General features: G+C 36.0%; 3 protein-coding genes across 3 annotated transcripts; 2 read left to right on the top strand and 1 right to left on the bottom strand.

Annotated features, from left to right (window-relative positions):
* Positions 1–9,110: 9,110 nt before the first annotated feature.
* LOC110702719 lies at positions 9,111–13,150 on the bottom strand. Its single transcript, XM_021880472.1, has 4 exons — positions 12,840–13,150; positions 10,691–10,986; positions 10,399–10,515; positions 9,111–9,781 (listed from the first exon to the last, which is right to left on the bottom strand). Exons 2-4 carry the CDS (start codon positions 10,691–10,693, stop codon positions 9,320–9,322), a joined length of 582 nt encoding a protein of 193 aa, XP_021736164.1. The 5' UTR covers positions 10,694–10,986; positions 12,840–13,150; the 3' UTR covers positions 9,111–9,319.
* Positions 13,151–16,993: 3,843 nt separating this feature from the next.
* On the top strand, positions 16,994–17,560 carry LOC110702699 (zinc finger MYM-type protein 1-like). The gene has a single exon (XM_021880454.1). It carries the CDS (start codon positions 16,994–16,996, stop codon positions 17,558–17,560), a length of 567 nt encoding a protein of 188 aa, XP_021736146.1.
* Positions 17,561–17,709: 149 nt separating this feature from the next.
* LOC110702698 lies at positions 17,710–18,429 on the top strand. The gene has a single exon (XM_021880453.1). The coding sequence runs from the start codon at positions 17,710–17,712 to the stop codon at positions 18,427–18,429; it is 720 nt and encodes a 239-aa protein (XP_021736145.1).
* Positions 18,430–18,641: the final 212 nt, after the last annotated feature.

Genomic DNA, 18,641 nt, shown 5'->3' with positions numbered 1-18,641 from the left:
AGTTATTCTTCAAAAGTACACCGAAAGGATTGGTCGTAATGATTGATCATATTAACAAATGAAACACCGCAAAGCGAGCAAGTCCTTAAGTACATATAGTGTCTTATGTCTACAAAGTGTCATAAGCATGTAGAATATCATTAGTGTTGATAAAAATCATTTTAGAAAAACATTCTTTTGTTCATTTGCATGTCTTCAACATATTATCCATGAACCATTTATTTTTTGTTCTCTAATTTAATTTGGTATTGTCATGCATCGGTAACATAGACACATGATGCCCAATATCGGTAGCTCTGGAACTACATCAGAGTTTACCTTCCGATACAAAGTCATGCAATGATTATATTTTCTCACAAGTCTTTGTTCTCAACGATGTTACAAAAGTTATCACATACGATAAATATTTTGTGCTTTAAAGTACAAGACAAAGCGATTGGATGTCATCTCCGTACAAAGACAACTCTTGAAATGTTAATGGTTCTGACGCCTAAAATTATTATGACGAAAGCACCACTTGGTTGTGACACCAAGTGTGAACACTAAATGCATTCAATGAACTTAGCGTCGGACATCGCAACAAAGTTCTCTGATTGGCTTTAACACTATAAAACTCACATCGAGAAATCCTTTATCGATTGCATTCAAATTACATATGTGGCCTCGTCGCCAGACACCATGTTGAAAAGAGTTTTTGTCGCCTAAATGGGCCAAGTTCGACACCATAGGTTATAACAAAGAGCTAACGTATCATCGTTTATTTAATATTCGTGGTTATTTCTATAATGACAACGATTCAATTGCTCTACCCTCGAATTGAGCGACCTTAAAGCAACATTACGATTATTAAAAGGTTTGGTATAAACTAATGTCTTTTGTATTAATGAATTATTATATTATCCTCTAACAATATGTTATTGAGGACCAAAAGTAAGTATATTTATTGTCTTTCTATAATCATTATCCATATTAAAGTATTTCTATCATCTAATTATCCGAGTACTCAATCTATGATACAATACTAGAGATTTGGCATTATCGCCAGTGTACACAGACATCGTCGCTTTCATCAATGGTCTTAGCACTCGAAACTCCTATTTTGGCCTTGTCGCCAGCTCATTATTTGTTGACAATCTCTGACTAATGTCGTGATCATTATCACAACCAACATTCAACATTGACAAAGTCCTTCGGACGTCGACGAGATCAAATTCCGTCCGTCGACGATCAGCTTTCGTTCGTCGACGATATTAGCTTCTGTTCGTCGACGATATTAGCTTCCGCCCGTCGAAGATATCAGCTTCCGTCCGTCGAACACTACCTTCCATCCGTCGACGACCGCCTTCCGTCAACGACCGCCTTCCGTCCGTCGACAACATCAACTTCCTTTGACGACCATCTTTCATTCTTCGACGACACCTGCTTCCATCCGTCGACGACCATCTTCTGTCCGTCATCGATGACGCTTGCTTCCAGAGTTGACACTAGCTTTCGACTCAACAAACAACGTCCAACAATATCATCGACATCAACATGGCAACAACTTAAAGGTTACACATGAACAAAGTGCATCATTAGGAGAAGACAATGATGAAGGAATCAACACTTAGGACACAAGGATCATGACACAAACATCTAAATGAAGACAGAGTCAAAATTAAAATAAGTATAATTTTTCTAGTTTTCGCCGTGCTCCAACTAAGAAAATAGGGGCTATTGTTATGGGTCATTTTGTTTGACTATTAACGACGTTGGCAGTCAAGACCAAGATGTACAAAACTATGTCAAGGCAGTTACCAAAGGTCCCCAAAATCAAGGATACATAATAAGTCAACAAGAATAAGTGTTCAACGTATCTACACCCTAGACCAAGTCTAAGTTTATTGGAAGACCAAGTAAATGAATCAACCACTACTCCACCACGTAATAAAGTGGGTGAGAGAATCAAGGAACCATTATGCAACAGCCACCCAAAATATCTCTCAAACCTAGTCTTGGAAGTTCTATGAATAGAAGAGCCTTCCTCCCATGAAATCAAGTCACAACCTACGGATACTAGCCTCCCATGCAAAAAAATACTATCTATTTTTAAGCCTAAGTTCTCCCCACTACCTATATACTGCTCATGCGAAATATATCCATACATGAGCTTAGTCCACATATGAATTCCACTAAAAACCCACATTCAACCCATATCTACCTAACCTTGGGATTGGATGATATGCAATTTATGCAATTTTCAATTTCATAAAAAGCTTGAGTGACATCAAAAGATTAAAATAGCAAAAAATAATAAAATTAATAATAATAATAAAATTGTACAAAAGGGCAAGTGCTCCAATGTATTTGACATGAACATGTCTTTGATATGAACACGTCTCAGATTGCGTCTCTTATCGAGTGCTCGGTACCGTGCCTGAGAAACATGAATGCCAAGTGAGTGATAGACTGCATGATCGGGATTGCCCACACTTATAAAAAATAAAATAAATGCAAAAACAAAAAGAGAGAGAGAAAAATATAAACAAAAGAGAGTTCAAAAGTAAGAAACCTAAAGCATGAAAGTACAAATATTCAAAAGCAAGGTTGCACACCTTGGGGGCTTATCTAGGGTCTTGAGCCTTTTATCCCCTTCTTCTTCAACCTTTAGCCTAACCACGTTACAACCCTTAAAAAGACCTTTTTGAGGTGTACACACACTTGTGCGAGGTTCGGCTAGAGCTACGTTCGACCTGATTCCTTGTTTTCTTTATCTCTTGAAACTGTTTGTTAACAATGGTTCTTTTCCCTTGACAAAGAAAAAACCTCTTCTTGGGAGTCAATAACAAACGCTTTCATAGATAGATATAAGTGAAACATTCAAGACGAAACAGACCACAGACAACTTGAGATGTTAAAACAAAAGGAAAACGAAGGGTTCACTTCTTTCTTCAACAAATGGAGGGAAACTTCTGCTAATATGGTCAAGGTTCCTACCGAAAAAGAATTTGTGAGGATGTTTATCAAGAATCTCCAAGGGAAGTATTCAAAGCACTTAAAATACCAACACAACTTGAATACTTTCAAGGCTGTGTATAATATAGGCATTGACATTGAAGATGACCTTTTGAAAGATAATAGTGCGAGAGGAAAGAAGAACGACCATCCTTCTTCTTCCTCTCCCATTAATGAAGTACATACTATGAACACCCCCAAATCACGAATCCAAAGGTCGAAAAGAGTGTTCACTCCACTTGGCATAAGTTATGAAGCAGCTTTCGAAAAGTTACACCATAAAGGACTAGTCATGCCCATAGGGCCTATCAATGATCCAGTTCCAAAAGCTAGGCTACCCAAGTGGGATCCTAATAAGCACTGCAAATATCACCAAGGAAAGGGTCACGACACCGAGGAGTGTTGGAAACTCAAAGAAGCTACTAAAGATCTGATTGATGACAATAAAACTTCCGAGATTCTAGCCATCGCATAAGATCAAACATCCTTTGATCCTTCACTTCTTATTACACCTGTAGGTCAGCTCATGATCGAGACAACTTATATCACCTCTCTTGATGAAGTGGCCATGATTAAGGAGGATGAAAGTATTTTCTTAGATAATACCAGGGAAAACTTGTCAAGTCTAAAAGAAGACGTTCGAAAACTGCAAGATGTCATTGCCATGCTCTTGAATGTGGTAGAAGGACTAGTAAATTGGATGATGGTTATCGAACAAAATTCTCACCATGGATCTAATGAAAAATTCAATGCTCCTAAGCCACGGGCAAAACCGACCATTGAAGAATACACACCAATAGGAATAACTTACAATGAAGCTTTTGACTGTCTTCACGATCAAGGTCTCATTCACCCCATTGGTCCCAGTCAAGACCCTCCGCCTGAGAAACGGTATCCCAATTGGGACCCAAAATCTTATTGCCGATACCATAGAGGTCGTGGTCACACCATTGAGGCATGTCTTGCTCTCAAAGATCGTGTTCAAGACCTCATTGATTCAAATCTCCTTCATATTCCTCCGCGCGACAAGAAGGCCAAGGCTAGTAACAATAGCCCCAGTGGATGGAAAGGAACGAAAGAAGAACAACAATCCTTCTTCTTCTGAGAACACCCACTATAGTAACAATGTTAATACCTTTGACCATAACGGTGTCTTAGCTATGGATAATCAAGGATATAAAAAGAAACCCAGGAGAGAGCTCACACCCATTGGAATGACCTATGATGCTACTTTTGATCATCTCTATGATCGAGGATTAATCAAACCTATTGGCCCTACCGAGGATCCAACACCAGAAAAGCAATCTTTAAGATGGGCCCAATTCCTGTTGTAAGTACCATCGAGGAAACGGTCATACCACTGATGAATTCTATAGGCTTCAAAACCTTATTCAAGATCTCATAGAAGCAAACAAGATTCCATTGCCTCTAGCTGGTGAGAAGACTGAGTGATGATGAAGCAAATGACACAAGACAAGAGGCGAACTTCAACGACAAGATTTCATGACCTCTTTTTTCTATTTCCTTTTCATTTTTTCCTTTCCCCAATAAGTCTAGCATAGACACATTTATTTCCTTAGATTCATTTTGTAGAATTTTTTTCTTTTTCCTTTTAATAAAATGAGCATTTATATGATCATTTCATTACATTGCAAAAAAAAAAAAATCATGTCGAACTAAGCACAAGGTGTATATTAATGATTTGAGGCACCGCTTGTAGTCACATCATATTACCTTTCACCCTTTCAAATATACAATCCTTTTTTGATAAACCACTTTGAGCCTCGTCTAACGATAGACCCTTTCATTTTTCAACCCATATCTACCTAACCTTGGGATGGAATGATGTGCAACTTATGCAATTTTCGATTTCATAAAAAGCTTGAGTGACTTCAAAAGATTAAAATAGCAAAAAAAAAAAAAAAAAAAAAAAAAAAAAAAAATAATAATAATAATAATAATAATAAATATTAATAATAATAATAATTTTAATAATAATAATAATAATAATAATAATAAAAGTGTACAAAAGGGCAAGTGCTCCAATGTCTTTGACATGAACATGTCTTTGATATGAACACGTCTCAGATTGCGTCTCTTATCGAGTGCTCGGTACCGTGCCTGAGAAACATGAATGCCAAGTGAGTGATAAACTGCATGATCGGGATTTCCCACACTTATAAAAATAAAATAAATGAAAAAGAAAAAAGATAGAGAGCAAAATATAAACAAAAGAGAGTTCAAAAGTAAGAAACCTCAAGCATGAAAATACAAATACTCAAAAGCAAGGTTGCACACCTTGGGGTCTTATCTAGGGTCTTGAGCCTTTTATCCCCTTCTTCTTCAACCTTTAGCCTAACCACGTTACAACTCTTAAAAAGACCTTTTTGAGGTATACAGACACTTGTGCGAGGTTCGGCTAGAGTTACGTTCGGCCTGATTCCTAACGGATACGTAGGCAACCTCACATCGAGGTGCGACCGTAAATAAAAATGCATTCACGTTCACATTCACACACCATGATCATATCTAGGGATCTCCAATGCTCATCCTTTTTCATTTACAGCTAGACTTAAGGTCTTGATCCTTACATTATTAGCTTACCTTGCCTAAAGAGTCACCATCATTTGACTCTTCTTGAAATAATATTTTCCCACACACTTAGCCCTTGCGGCCTAACTTTAGTATCACTTTCACACACCGCACAGATACATGACCTAATATACTTTCCCTTAGGAACCCTTTGTCATGAAATCTTAACATAACGCTGAAGCATGCCTTGTCATGTTAAAATCGCTCATCAATCATCATTGCATCACAAAGTGTGAAGTACATAGCCTCCACGCCTAAGTCACCTAAATACTTTCAGTATCAAGTCAACTAGGATAGATTAAGATGTTACAATCCTTGTACTATGAGAGACAACGTTAACGGATTAAGCTCATTCCACATGCACCTTCAAAAACTTCGCTTCTTTCTTTTTTCGCGTCTTTCTTTTTCGGGAAAAGTCGATACCCTGCACAAAAATGACGGAAATTTTTTGCTTTTTTTTGCATTTTGAGTCGCACGATCACAATAAAATGCACACACGGGTCATGAGTCACACGTGTCATTTCACTTCGAGTCGAGTCAACCTCGAGTCAATCACAGCAAGTCAAGTTTATACCTTGAGTCGTGTCAAGTCAATGAGTCAAGCAACACTAAGCCTTAGGTCGACCATAAAATAATTAAAGAGATTAGCAAAGTCCTATAGTCAAAGATAAATACAGGTGCATCCCAGCGGCAGCAAGAGTAGAATAGGGAAGACCCGACTCCAGCGCCGCCAAACGACAACATCTAGCGTAATGCAGCGCCTGGCGCTAGATCCGAGCATCTGGCGACAAAGCCAAATCGCGGCGCCTGAGGCACTGCAACGGCGATAGAACACTCAACCACTCAGAGCAGTTATTTCGACCTCTTTCAGCAATTTCGGGTTCCTTGGTATGCCAGTTAGCCCCTATAAGCAATTTGACATGATTAAGTAGTCGGCTTGATTACAATCACAATAAGTGATTAACCTGACGAAAGATCTTCTTACTTAGCTTAAAGCGCCTAAACATTGGCTCATCGCAAGACACCAACACACTGGTTCATGAATAGCAGAGGCACCGACATAATGGTTCACAAGCAGCAAAAGTGTCGACGTACTGGCATAACAGAAGAAAAGTTCAAGCGAGCTTTAAAGATCGATAGGCGTAGGTGTTCGGAAGTTTTCTTCGGAATATTATCGCAACAGACATTCGAATATCAAAAGCTCTTTGTTTAAAGACGCGTGGACATATTCATCAAATCTCTTTTGCTCAGAGACGCGTGGGCATATCATTCAAAGCTCTTTTATTCAAAGACGTGTGGACATGTCATTCAAAGCTCTTTGTTCAGAGACGCGTGAACATATCCTAAAAAGCTCTTTTGTTCAGAGACGAGTGAACATCAACAGCGGCAAAGCGCAACCACAACATCAAAACAGCAAGATGGCGTTCCATAGATTGTGGAAGGTTGTCACAACAGCAGCAATGCAACAACAACAAATCGGTTACCTCCAGAGACGTGTGCTCGACGGTGCAAGATAAGCGTTTCTTAACTCTCTTATCTGTTTAAACTAATGCTAGTTTGCAGGTATCGGCATTACAAGAATGATTTATAATCGCAGAATGTTCTGAATCATTCTCCGTCCCTATCGATACTTTGACTTTTGTTTTCGAAACTTGCGTTTCTCCAAACTCAGTCAAAGTGGGGGCTTCTGTAGACACCCATTTGTGTCTCCCCAAAACCAAGCCCAGTGATGAATACCTTTCATATCATTTGATTATCGAATGAAGCAAAAGTGTGACAAGTCTAATGTTGAGGATGTTTTTATTAAAATATCTCTTCTTTCTGTTTTTGAAAATATTTCTTTTCTTACCTTATTTTTGAAAAACGTGCATTCCTGTTTAGTTTGGTCCATGGCAAGGGTCCAATAATGGTAGTTGGATAGGGCTTGTAAAGAGCTTTCCAACGATATATTATAAGCCCAATTCGGATGAATAATGAGGAAGTTATGGCCAAATTACTAAACTAGGTCCGGTTTGATTTTTATATGCGGCCCATTGATCTAGAGGAGGGCCTAATATTGATTTATCATTCCTAATGCAATTAGAATTGATTTTAGTCTTCTAGATTCTTCTAGAAAGGTTATTTTCATTCTTAATTCAATTAGCATTGATAAATTGACTTTAGTTGACTTCTTGAGTTTTAATCAGAATAAAAGAAGTGTTTTTAAGGAAAATACGTTTTTGCCCTTCTGTACGGCTAAATTTTATCAAAATTAAGAAAACATGCGAAATTAGTTTCTAGCGCTTGACGACAGGATTAGCGCCTGAGCGTCTGGCGCTAATGTCCAGCGTTTGGCGCTAATCTGTTTTATTCTCTTCGAAACTCTGATTTGTTTTTCTATCCGTCTGGCTGATTTTCTCTATAAATAGCCTCCTAAAACCTCCGTTTTCGATCATCAACAACTATCAACTCTCTAGTTTTTTAATTCTCATCAAGAATCTCTTGATCACTTTCTTTCTCTCTAGTTTTTGCATACAAATTCCGCAATTTCAAGATCTAGAAGCACCTAGCAATGTTCGAAGTTGCTTTCGCTCTAGACGTGAAAGGTTTTAATTTCTGAGGGTTTGGTCCCAAATCTCTCTTTCAATTATTTAATTTAATTTTTTGTTTATTATTTTCCTTGAAGTTACTAACGCGTGTATTTTGTTATTAGATAGAGATACGAGGCATCCAAGTAAGTGCTTTAATTGATTAATTGATTTTATGATATAGAAATCATGTCTAGATTGTTATTATGATTCTAGTGTCATGTTTAGGGTAATAACTATAATTTCTAATATCAAATATGACAATTGTGATTCCTACGATGCTTCCTATATTCTTTCCTAATATTCATGTTAGTATCATGTTAAGGTTAAACACTACAAGAAAAAGGGTAATTAGCGACGATCAATGTAGTCGCAAATCCGTCGCAAAAATGGATTTGCGACGGATTTGCGACTACTTTGGTTCGTTGCCAAAGACCTCGTCGCAAATCCATTTTTGCGACTAATTTTTGGACAGTCGCAAATTTAGCGACGGATTTGCAACGCCTTTGCAACTACCATTTAGCGACTAACTTTCAAATTTTAGCAACTAAATTATTGTCCGTCGTAAAATATTTGCGACGGATTAGCAACTACTTAGACTATTGTTTTAGGACTCCTTTTGTGACGGATTAGTGACTACAAGACCAAACTTTTGCAACTACGAGACTAAACTTTTGCGACTACAGAGACTAGTTTCATTGCGACGGATTTGCGACTATTGAGACTAATGTTTTTTGCGACGGATTAGCAACTACATACGAGACCAAATTTTTGCGACTACAAAACTAATTATTTGTGACAGATTAGCGACTACTGAGACTAATGATTTTGCAACTAACCAATTAGTCTCTAAACCAAATTTGCAGTCGCTAAATATTTGCGACTAACTATCAATATTTGAGACCATAATTAAGCGACAACCAATATTAATCACAAAGCAAAAAAGGTACCCACGCATAAATTCAAATAACCAAAATGTTAATTTTATTCAAATATCCAAAATATCAATCAATTTTGTATCAATGTATTAAAAAACAATATTTAACTTATAAGACTAATTGTTCCAAAAGTCACCTCTCATATAAAAAAAAAAGCTACTTCAAACAAGAATTAATGACAATGTAAAAGACCAGTTGTTCATAAAATTACCACCAAGAATATAAAAATCACTTAGTTGTATCACGAGAGCGAGTGACTGCAGGCGTAGGAGGCTTATAAGGACGGTAAACTTGTTTTACAAGTGATGCCATTTCCTGCAATGTTTTTTGCATAGCTAATTTTTCCTTCTTCCATGTAGCTTTTTCGATCTCATGATTTTCGACGAATTCCTTAGCACATTTTAAGCTCTCTGCCGCTATTTTTTGGCTTTCTTCTACCTTGTTATGGTTTTCTTCCGCCATCTTCTTTAGTTCTTCAACTTGAGAACTTAATTGAGAAATCATGGAAGGAGTGGAAGATGATGCAGTAGATTGAGAAGTAGGATCACTCTTGTAATACATTTGTGAAGCACTCCCTAAACCGTAGACTTTTCCTTTCTTTTTCCCACCTACAACCTCCAAGTAGACTTTGTCGGGGTTTATCTCAATTCCTTTATTCTTATATTCCTCAAGTTTTTCCATATATTCTCCCTGCATTAAGATATGTATTAGTAACTATGATCTCAAATGTTAAAACTTTAATAAACTAAATACATTTAAAAAAAACAACTATAATAAAAATACAAGCAATGACTCGGGACATCGTCCGGGATAAAAACTTGTTTGGACTTCTAAAACACAATTTAATTTAATTGCTTTAGAGCAGCTAATAGAGTATTACCCATCAATGATGCAAGAACATGAATACAAGTACAGTCAGAGTTACCTCTTAATAGATGTTCCAGACTACAAAGGTACAACTATTGGGAACAGTGGATCATGGGTATTTTTATTATAGTTGTTTTTTTAAATAAAAAAGGTAACACTTATAGCAAAATAATTTATGTAAGCAGTTATTAGTAAAAATTTCGGCAGAGTCTCCTTTGTAAATTGAAGAATCCCCTCCTATAGGGTATGGCTTCAAAATAAACCTGTCTCAATTCACATTGTGCCATACCACATTAATCATATGATTAATGCCGGCAAATCATTCTCATCCTCCAACTCAATCACACAAACAAATAAACAATCTATAATATCTCCAAACATTAAATACCACATATTTTTTTTTTTTGTAATCTTAGCAAAATATAGAAGTATACTCATACCATGACTTTTTGAGACTTGTCACCCATCAATTCAACTTCATCATTGCCCACACAAACAGAATGAGTGCTCTCATATACTTCAGCAGCAGTTGGTAAAATTCCATCCTTTTTCTTTGCCTTGTATTAGAAGAATTTGTTAGCACTAAAAAAAATACAACAAAAAATAGGGAACATAGACTACAGAGCAATTGTAATAAAGACTAGTTATTGTCATCTCTTAGTGGCTAAAAATTTTCTACTTGCTTCAATCTTATATAAAATCACAAGTTAGCTGCTAAAATCATACACTTACCATTTTTTTAACCACTTGAGGAGTAGATACACTACCTTGGCGATGGCCAGGGTCAAACTTTTCTAATGTTTGGCCAGATAACCGATTATCTCTTGCTTGGTTAGAACGTTTCAGAAAATCAGGATGCTTACGCTTATTTATGAATTAGCTCGAACAGTGTCAGTCATGAAACTAACTTCCTTATGGAGAGGCATTTTGTAAACTTGGTTCAATGTGCCCCTAAGTCGGTCCCCAGCTTTTTTGTCAAATTCTCTCCTAGCCTTAGCATCGAACTCAGTTCTCCAAGTATATGTACGCTGCACATAATTAACATGTAAAGCTTATAATTTTAACTCAAAATAGCATATTATACATATATAATTTTATTTCTAATTTATAAACAAGATTTTGATGGGAGAGTTTAAGCTTATGGAGAGTTTAAGATTTTGATACAAAAACAGTCTATAACAAAAGAAGACACTTCTACATTTATAAACAAGCATCAAAGAGCCAGCATACAACTTCCTGTATCCAGTAAGCTACAACATCTTTATATAGACTCATGCATGCCAGACATGCTCATTAGTAACAACGTAGATGTAGTTAGGCACCTGAATTATTTCTGTTCCCTTGGAAAGGAAACTGGAAAAGAACTGTAAAATACTGATTAGAAAACCACTTGATGGGAAACAAATATAGTGCCCATCATACCATAACAATACAAACTAAAACGCGAAGATAAACTTTTGAAATTGATCAAACTTATTACTAAGTTGTAAGGGCTAAGCAGCTTGCAAAAGCATTGTTCTTAGGATTTCTATCTAACTTCTAAGAGAATCTGGTTCAACAGCATAAGCAACCTCATTATACATCAGTGTATGATATCCACGATTTGCATATGCTTATAGTGAAACAAGAAGAACAAAACTATGATAGGTTCATTGATACCATTGTCCATAATTCCATAAGTACGCTCGACAGCTCTACTCCAAGAAACTCTTATATATGTAATTTAGTACACAACTATAGCTATAGATAGATAGCCGATCTACACATATGTAATATAGTCTTCTTTATATGCTCATAAATTATCACACTTGCTATAGAGAGAGAGAGAGAGAGAGATGCTATAGGGAGAGACATATGTAATATTGTTGACATTCTAGCTAACTCAATCTTGGGGGGGGGGGGTGAGTGAGAGAGATGCTATTGAAATATCAGTCTCTTTAATTAAATGACCCAAGAATCAGATTTTACTACCTATATTCAAACAAATCAGAAGCACAAATCAAAACCACTGACTACTACAATTTTTTTGGCATGTTCAGAATTTGATATGTTTGGCTACTTAACATCTCCCTGGGTGCCTCATAATAAAAGATAATGTTTATCAGAGATAATCAAAGTAAGTGAGAATCAAATTAAAGGTAAATAGAGCTTTAATAATTAGGAGTGATAAGCAGTATAAAGTAGGTAAAACCAACACACCTCTAGTGTTCAAATCCCCACATAGAATATTAATCGAAAATATGAATTAGAAAGTTAAAACTTCACAATTAATCAGATTGTTCACCAAACATGATATGAGTTGCAATGCTAGAATATAATTATCATATCACTTTATTCAAAGTATTCAATTTGACAACTCACCACAACTTTTAAGCCCCATTAACCCATAATAATAATTGAGAAATACTTGCTTGCAATTCGCATATAAGTATCAGGTAAGTAATAAATAAATAAATAAATAAATAAATGAATAAAAACAATTCTTGCTACTTCCATATTTGCAATTCCCGTATAAGTATCATATAAAAAACAATTAAAACCAATTTGCAATTCGCATATAAGTATCAGATAAAAAACAATTCTTGCTACTGCCATATTCTGTAAAAAAAAAAAATGTGCATATAACATACTTCAATTTGCAACTTTTAAGAACAATTTATGCTTTGTATTATAATCAGATAAAAAAAAATCGCAAATCAATCAACTCGCAATTCAATCAATAACCAAATTAAAACCAATTCGCAATTAGCAATGGATATCAAATTAAAATCAAAAAATGGAAAAAGAAAAACACAATGATAACCCTAAAATTCGCAATTGGCAAATTACAGTAAGAGAAAGATGGAATGGACTATATGAAGGAGAAGAATGAGTTACTCACCTGGGAGGAGATGTGGTGGCGCAAAGGCGGCTGTTGACGATGACGACAAAAGGTTTGTTGTTCTGAAATTCAGAATGGAAGCCGGGTTTTTTTTTTTTTTTTTTTTTTTTTTTTTTTTTTTTTTTTCCGGAAAAAAGAGTCTTGTATGATTATGAATAAAGGAATAAGAATAAGTAGTGACGGGAGTTTTTGTTTTTTTTTGTGGCAACAACTTATTATATTAAGGGTTTTTTATTTCTTTATTAATAAATTTTAAAAACAATGGTAGCGAGTTACAATAGTAGTTGCAATTTTTTTTTTAAAAAATGGTTTCAAAATTATTAACCTTAGCACCTAAAATTTAGTCGCAAAAAGTTATAAGAGCGTCGCAGATTAGCGACCGCATAGCAACTATTACAAAGTCGGTTGCAAAATTGGCAACTACTCGTTTTTTTCAGTCACAAAATACTTCATGCGACTAATTATTATGGTAGTCGCAAAAATTAGTTGCTAATTAGCAACCGCGTAGCAACTACTTCAAAATCAGTTGCAAAAGTTGCAACTACTCGTTTTTTTTCAGTCGCAAAAATAATTTTTGCGACTGATTATTATGGTAGTCGCAAAAATCAGTCGCTAATTAGTGACCGCATAGCAACTACTGCAAAATCGGTTGCAAAATTTGCAACTACTCGTCTTTTTCAGTCGCAAAAATATTTTTTGCGTGCGACTAATTATTATGGTAGTCGCAAAAATCAGTTGCTAATTTCCCTTTTTCTTGTATTGAAAGCTTTGATTTTTATTGCTTAGTGACATGCTAAGGTTTGTTATTAATCTTGTCAGTATCATGCCTAGGATCTTGCTATTATTATGTTTTAACATGATTATGATAAATATGATTATTTTAATTATTATTATTATATAATTTGATTATTATGTTGCTTGGAATATATATTATTGTTATTGCTTAATCACGCCTTTTATGCATGTTTAAAGGGAATTGGTACTTGTAATCACGCTTAATAAGATAATTATTAATCTTATTTAGGGTTAATTTGATTATAATTCAAGTGATCGCCAATAATATTTTGTTTGTGCATTAATATTCAACCAACATAGATTAAACATGTTTAGGGTTAAACCTATTGATTGCATGTTAGTCAGAAAGCGCACATGAATACGATCAGAATAAAGTAGAGGCCTATTATTAGGGCAGGTTCAATCTATTTTAGGTTGGATTTGTACCTTCATCACCGAACTACCAGTCATGGTTCCATACCTATTGGAGTTGACGATCTCCTTGATCGTTAAGGGGGGTAACCTTCACCTCATGAACGGTTTACAAGTTCATAAAACTTGTTGGCGACTCACCGTACCTTAGTGTATGATCACAGTGGGTTTCAAGCTAGGGATAATGCTTGAAATATTCCCTACAGGTAGCAAGAAGGGAAAAAATGTATCTAATATCGTCTGAAGGCTACCTAAAAGAACAAATGCCTTCGTCCTCATCAATGTGCATAATATTGAGCCCATACAAACATTACTCATAGTTGCAAACCAATACTCAAATTCATTGACATACTAGAAACTATCACACAATTCCTAACCAAATCAACTAGTCAAGCACTATATTCACAAATAGTTAGGCAAAATTGACGCATTTTTAGGCATCCGAACAATAAAACTTCAAATCATGATCAACAACTTCACAATGCTCATTATCATATACCAAGAATCAAAACAATATTTTTCAAGTATGGGGCACAGGGAGGCATGATTTACAATTCATTAGAACGTATTTTTGGATTTTTTTTATTTTTTTATTTTTTATAGTATTTTTCATATATGAAAGCAATAAAACTACTCTAGAAAGCAAAAAAAAAAAAAAAAAAAAAAAATCTATACTAAAAAGCATTAAATAGAGAAAAGAGAGAGTTACCATATGTACATGATCATCTCCCCCTAGCCAAATCAAGCAATGCCCTCAATGACTTGGGGGTGTAGCTAGGAGTAGCTACTCCTCATCATCATCCCCATCCATGGTAGAATAGCCACCTCCATGGCTAGAGCCGGCACCTCCATGGCTAGAGCAGGCACCTCCATGGCTCGAACCAATGCCACCATAACCCAAACCACCTGCAAAGTAGTTAGGGTCCACATTCCTCCCAATCCCACCAAAAGGAGCATCGGCCCCATAACCATGGAACGAAGAATAGTCCACATAACTACCATAGGCACCGAGGGTTGAATACCCTCCTTGGGGGTATTGAAACCAAGCGGGAACAAGAGCCTCGGGGGAAATCCCCTCGGCGGGCATAGTCATCATACATGGGGTATAAACCCCTCCTTAGGTTTCTCTCCACATGGTCTATCTAGAGAACCTACTCTAGTGTCAAGGTTTCTCACTAAACCCTCTACTCTTCCTTGTCCCCTCTTAATCCTATCGAGTTGGCTCCTTAAAGCCGAAAAGTCATATGGGACATGAGGATCAATGTTATAATCAGGGGCGGACCCAGTTAAGTGACATGGGGGGACAACTGTCCCCCAAATTTAAAAAAAAATTAAAAAAAAAGTAAAAAAAAAAACAAAAAAACAAAATGCTGGATATGAACGGATGAAACGAAGAACTGAAGCTGCGCTGCTCCATCTTCACTCCTCCAATTCGCCACTGCCTCTACTCCTCGTCTCCTCTAGTAGATCGACGACCTCCGTTCTTCGCTGCCGCACTGCGACGCTGCCTCGCTAGTCCAGCCTCCACCGCCCTCCAGTACTGCTGTAATTGTGTGATTGACCGTCCTCGGTGGCTCGGTCAGTTGGTCCTCTGTCCTCACCAGTCACCACTTCACTAGCTGCGCCGCGTGCGCACTTCCTCATGCCCTCATCGTCCGACCGTCGAGCCTCGGCCGTTTTCGCTCCATCAAATCCATCAATGGTATGTCTTGTTAACCCTAATTCGAAATCCCTAATTTGAAATCCCCAATTGTTATTCCTAATTTCCAGATTTTTGTTGAATTATTGTTAATTTTAATTGCAATCTTTGTTGAATTTTAATTTAATTGCAATTTTAATCTTAGGTTTTATTATTATGCAATGATGTGGATTGTGGAAATCGATATATATTTTTCAATTTAATTAGGAAATGTCAAATGATTCACCTAATTCAAACAAATCCAAGGCTACTAGAAAACAACCCGATCTTCGGCAATTCATGTTTAAAAGAAAGAAACTCCATGAAAAATGAGTCCAATAACTCCCCTTCATTAAGCTCCCCTCAAAGTCAAGAAAATGATATGGAAATGGGTGGTTCAAGTACTAGTAATGTACCATTGGAGGAAGATTTGGTATACGATGTTGACCTTCTTCCTCATGATCCGGGAAAAAGAATAAACATAATGGATTACCCCGCAAATGAACGAAATGCAGTTAGGAGGGGTTATATTCTTAAAAAACCTTGCCAACCAAAAACTCATGACTTTCCTCAAAGACAAGTGTCTGGTTTACGTCGCTTTAGTATTCATTGGTTCAAGAAATGGGATTGGCTTGAGTATAGTATTGAAAAAGATGCCACATTTTGTTTTGTATGTTACTTGTTCAAGAACGAAGTTGATAGTTATTCGGGGGGTGATGCATTTGTTGATGGAGGGTTTAGGGCATGGAATAAACCGGAAAGATTTGAGAAGCATGTGGGTGGAATTAACAGTGCTCATAATCTTGCTTATGAGAAATATGTGAATTTAAGAGATGGAAAAAAAAATCAATCTTGAATGTGTTTGCCAATGCAAGTGAGGTGATTAAAAGTGAATATTTTATTCGCTTGAATGCATCTTTAACTTGTTTAAGATTTCTTTTGGGGCAAGGTTTGACATTTCGTGGACATGATGAAAGCGGGGAGTCATATAATAGGGGTAATTTCCTTGAGCTTTTGAAATGGTTAGGAGAAAAGGTTGAGGAAGTAAGACAACATACTCTTGAAAATGCACCTAAAAATTTTCAAATGATTTCCCCTTCTATTCAAAAGGAATATTATTAATTGTTGTGCCAAAGAAATAACTAGGTGCATAATAGAAGAAGTTGGTGATGATTACTTTGTCATATTAGCCGATGAGTCAAGTGACGTGTCCCAAAAAGAACAACTAGCTCTTGTTTTGCGCTTTGTTAATAGAGGTAGTGGAAAGGTAATGGAGCGATTTTTAGGCATTGTTCATGTTGGTAATACTATCGCTTTAACTCTTAAAGATGCAATCATGTCTTTACTTGTTGAACATTCATTGAGTCCGTCTATGATAATAGGGAAAGGGTACAATGGAGCTAGCAACATGAAAGGTGAAATAAATGGTCTTAAGACTTTGATTATGAATGATACTCCAAGTGCCTACTACATACATTGTTTTGCTCATCAACTTCAACTAACACTAGTTGCCGTTGCTAAAAAGAATGATAGTTGTGGTTGGCTTTTTGAGATACTTGCAAAATTATTGAATGTGGTTGGAGTTTCTTGCAAGAGAAGAGGAATGATTCGATCGACAAGATTAAAAGCTCAAGAAGTTGCTCGAGCATTGGATGTAGGGGATATTGGGAGTGGATCCGGTTTAAATCAAGAACTTGGTTTGAAGAGGCCCGGGGATACTCGTTGGAGTTATCATTACAAGTCTCTTTCAAACATCATCCTCTTATTTCCCACAATTGGTAAGGTACTTTTACACATTGGGAAGCATGGTATATCGAAAGATAAGTTCAAAGCTTAAATTGTTTTAGGACAATTAGAGTCATTTGACTTTATTTTATTTCTCACTTGATGTTGACTATTTTTTGATACACTAATGATTTATGTGTTGCTTTGCAAAGAAAGGAGCAAGATATTGTAAATGTCATGGAACTTGTCACTTACACAAAAATGGTGTTGCAAAAAATGAGGGAGCAAGGATGGGATACTCTCTTAAACAAGGTAACTTCATTTTGTGCTAAACATGGTATTGTTGTTCTCACTATGGATTCTCCTTATGTTCCTCAAGGGAGATCAAGACGTTTTGTTGAAGAAGCAACAAATCAACATCATTTTCGGGTTGGAATTTTTTTAAGAGTGATTGATTTGCATCTTCAAGAACTTGATGATCGATTTAATGAGAGGAATATAGAGATACTAATATGTTTGGCTTGTTTAAGTCCTAAAGATAACTTCTCATCCTTTGATAAAGATAAGGTACTTAAACTTGCCTCTTTTTATCCCGAAGAATTTTCAAGCTTTGATTTGATGACTCTTGAATGTCAACTTGATATATTCATGGAGAACATGCTAAATGATGAAAGATTTCAAGGTGTAAATGACCTTAATTCTCTTTCTATGATGCTTTTTAAAACCAATAAGCATAAGAATTTTCCTCTTATTCATTTGCTTATCAAGTTGATGTTGATTCTTCCCGTTGCCACGGCAAGTGTTGAAAGAGTGTTTTCCGCAATGACATGTGTCAAAAATAAGTTGCGAAATAGCATGGGTGATCAACTTATGAATGATTGTTTGGTCACTTTTATTGAGAAGGATGTCTTCTTACGAGTTGCTGATGAAAAAATTGTTGATCGCTTCCAAAATATGAAGACTCGAAGAATGAAAGTGTAATTTTTATGTAATGTTTATGTAATTTTTTTCATCATTTTGAATTGTATGACTAAGCATTTTTTTTATTTTGAAATTTTAATATTAAGTATTAACCAATTTGTGTGTTTGAGTTTTTTTTTTTTGATTTTTTATTTTTTGTTAAGCTTTTTGTAAGTTAAGCATTTTGTCCCCCCAAGTTGAAAATCCTGGCTCCGCCACTGGTTATAATCAAT

Source organism: Chenopodium quinoa, unplaced genomic scaffold, assembly GCF_001683475.1.
Source record: "Chenopodium quinoa cultivar QQ74 unplaced genomic scaffold, ASM168347v1, whole genome shotgun sequence".
Classification (NCBI taxonomy): domain Eukaryota; kingdom Viridiplantae; phylum Streptophyta; class Magnoliopsida; order Caryophyllales; family Amaranthaceae; genus Chenopodium; species Chenopodium quinoa.
The sequence above is the reverse complement of the archived record's forward strand: the minus strand, read 5'-3'. Positions and strand labels throughout refer to the sequence as shown.

What these genes read in the sequence shown, in the direction of transcription:
- LOC110702719 (XM_021880472.1), bottom strand. An exon ending in ACAAGTCTCAAAAAGTCATG is followed by an intron (nt 9,782 to 10,398) that starts GTATGAGTATAC and finishes ATCTTAATGCAG; the next exon opens with GGAGAATATATGGAAAAACT.
- LOC110702699 (XM_021880454.1), top strand. Translation starts at nt 16,994, where the DNA reads ATGGAGCGATTTTTAGGCATTGTTCATGTTGGTAATACTATCGCTTTA.
- LOC110702698 (XM_021880453.1), top strand. Translation starts at nt 17,710, where the DNA reads ATGGTGTTGCAAAAAATGAGGGAGCAAGGATGGGATACTCTCTTAAAC.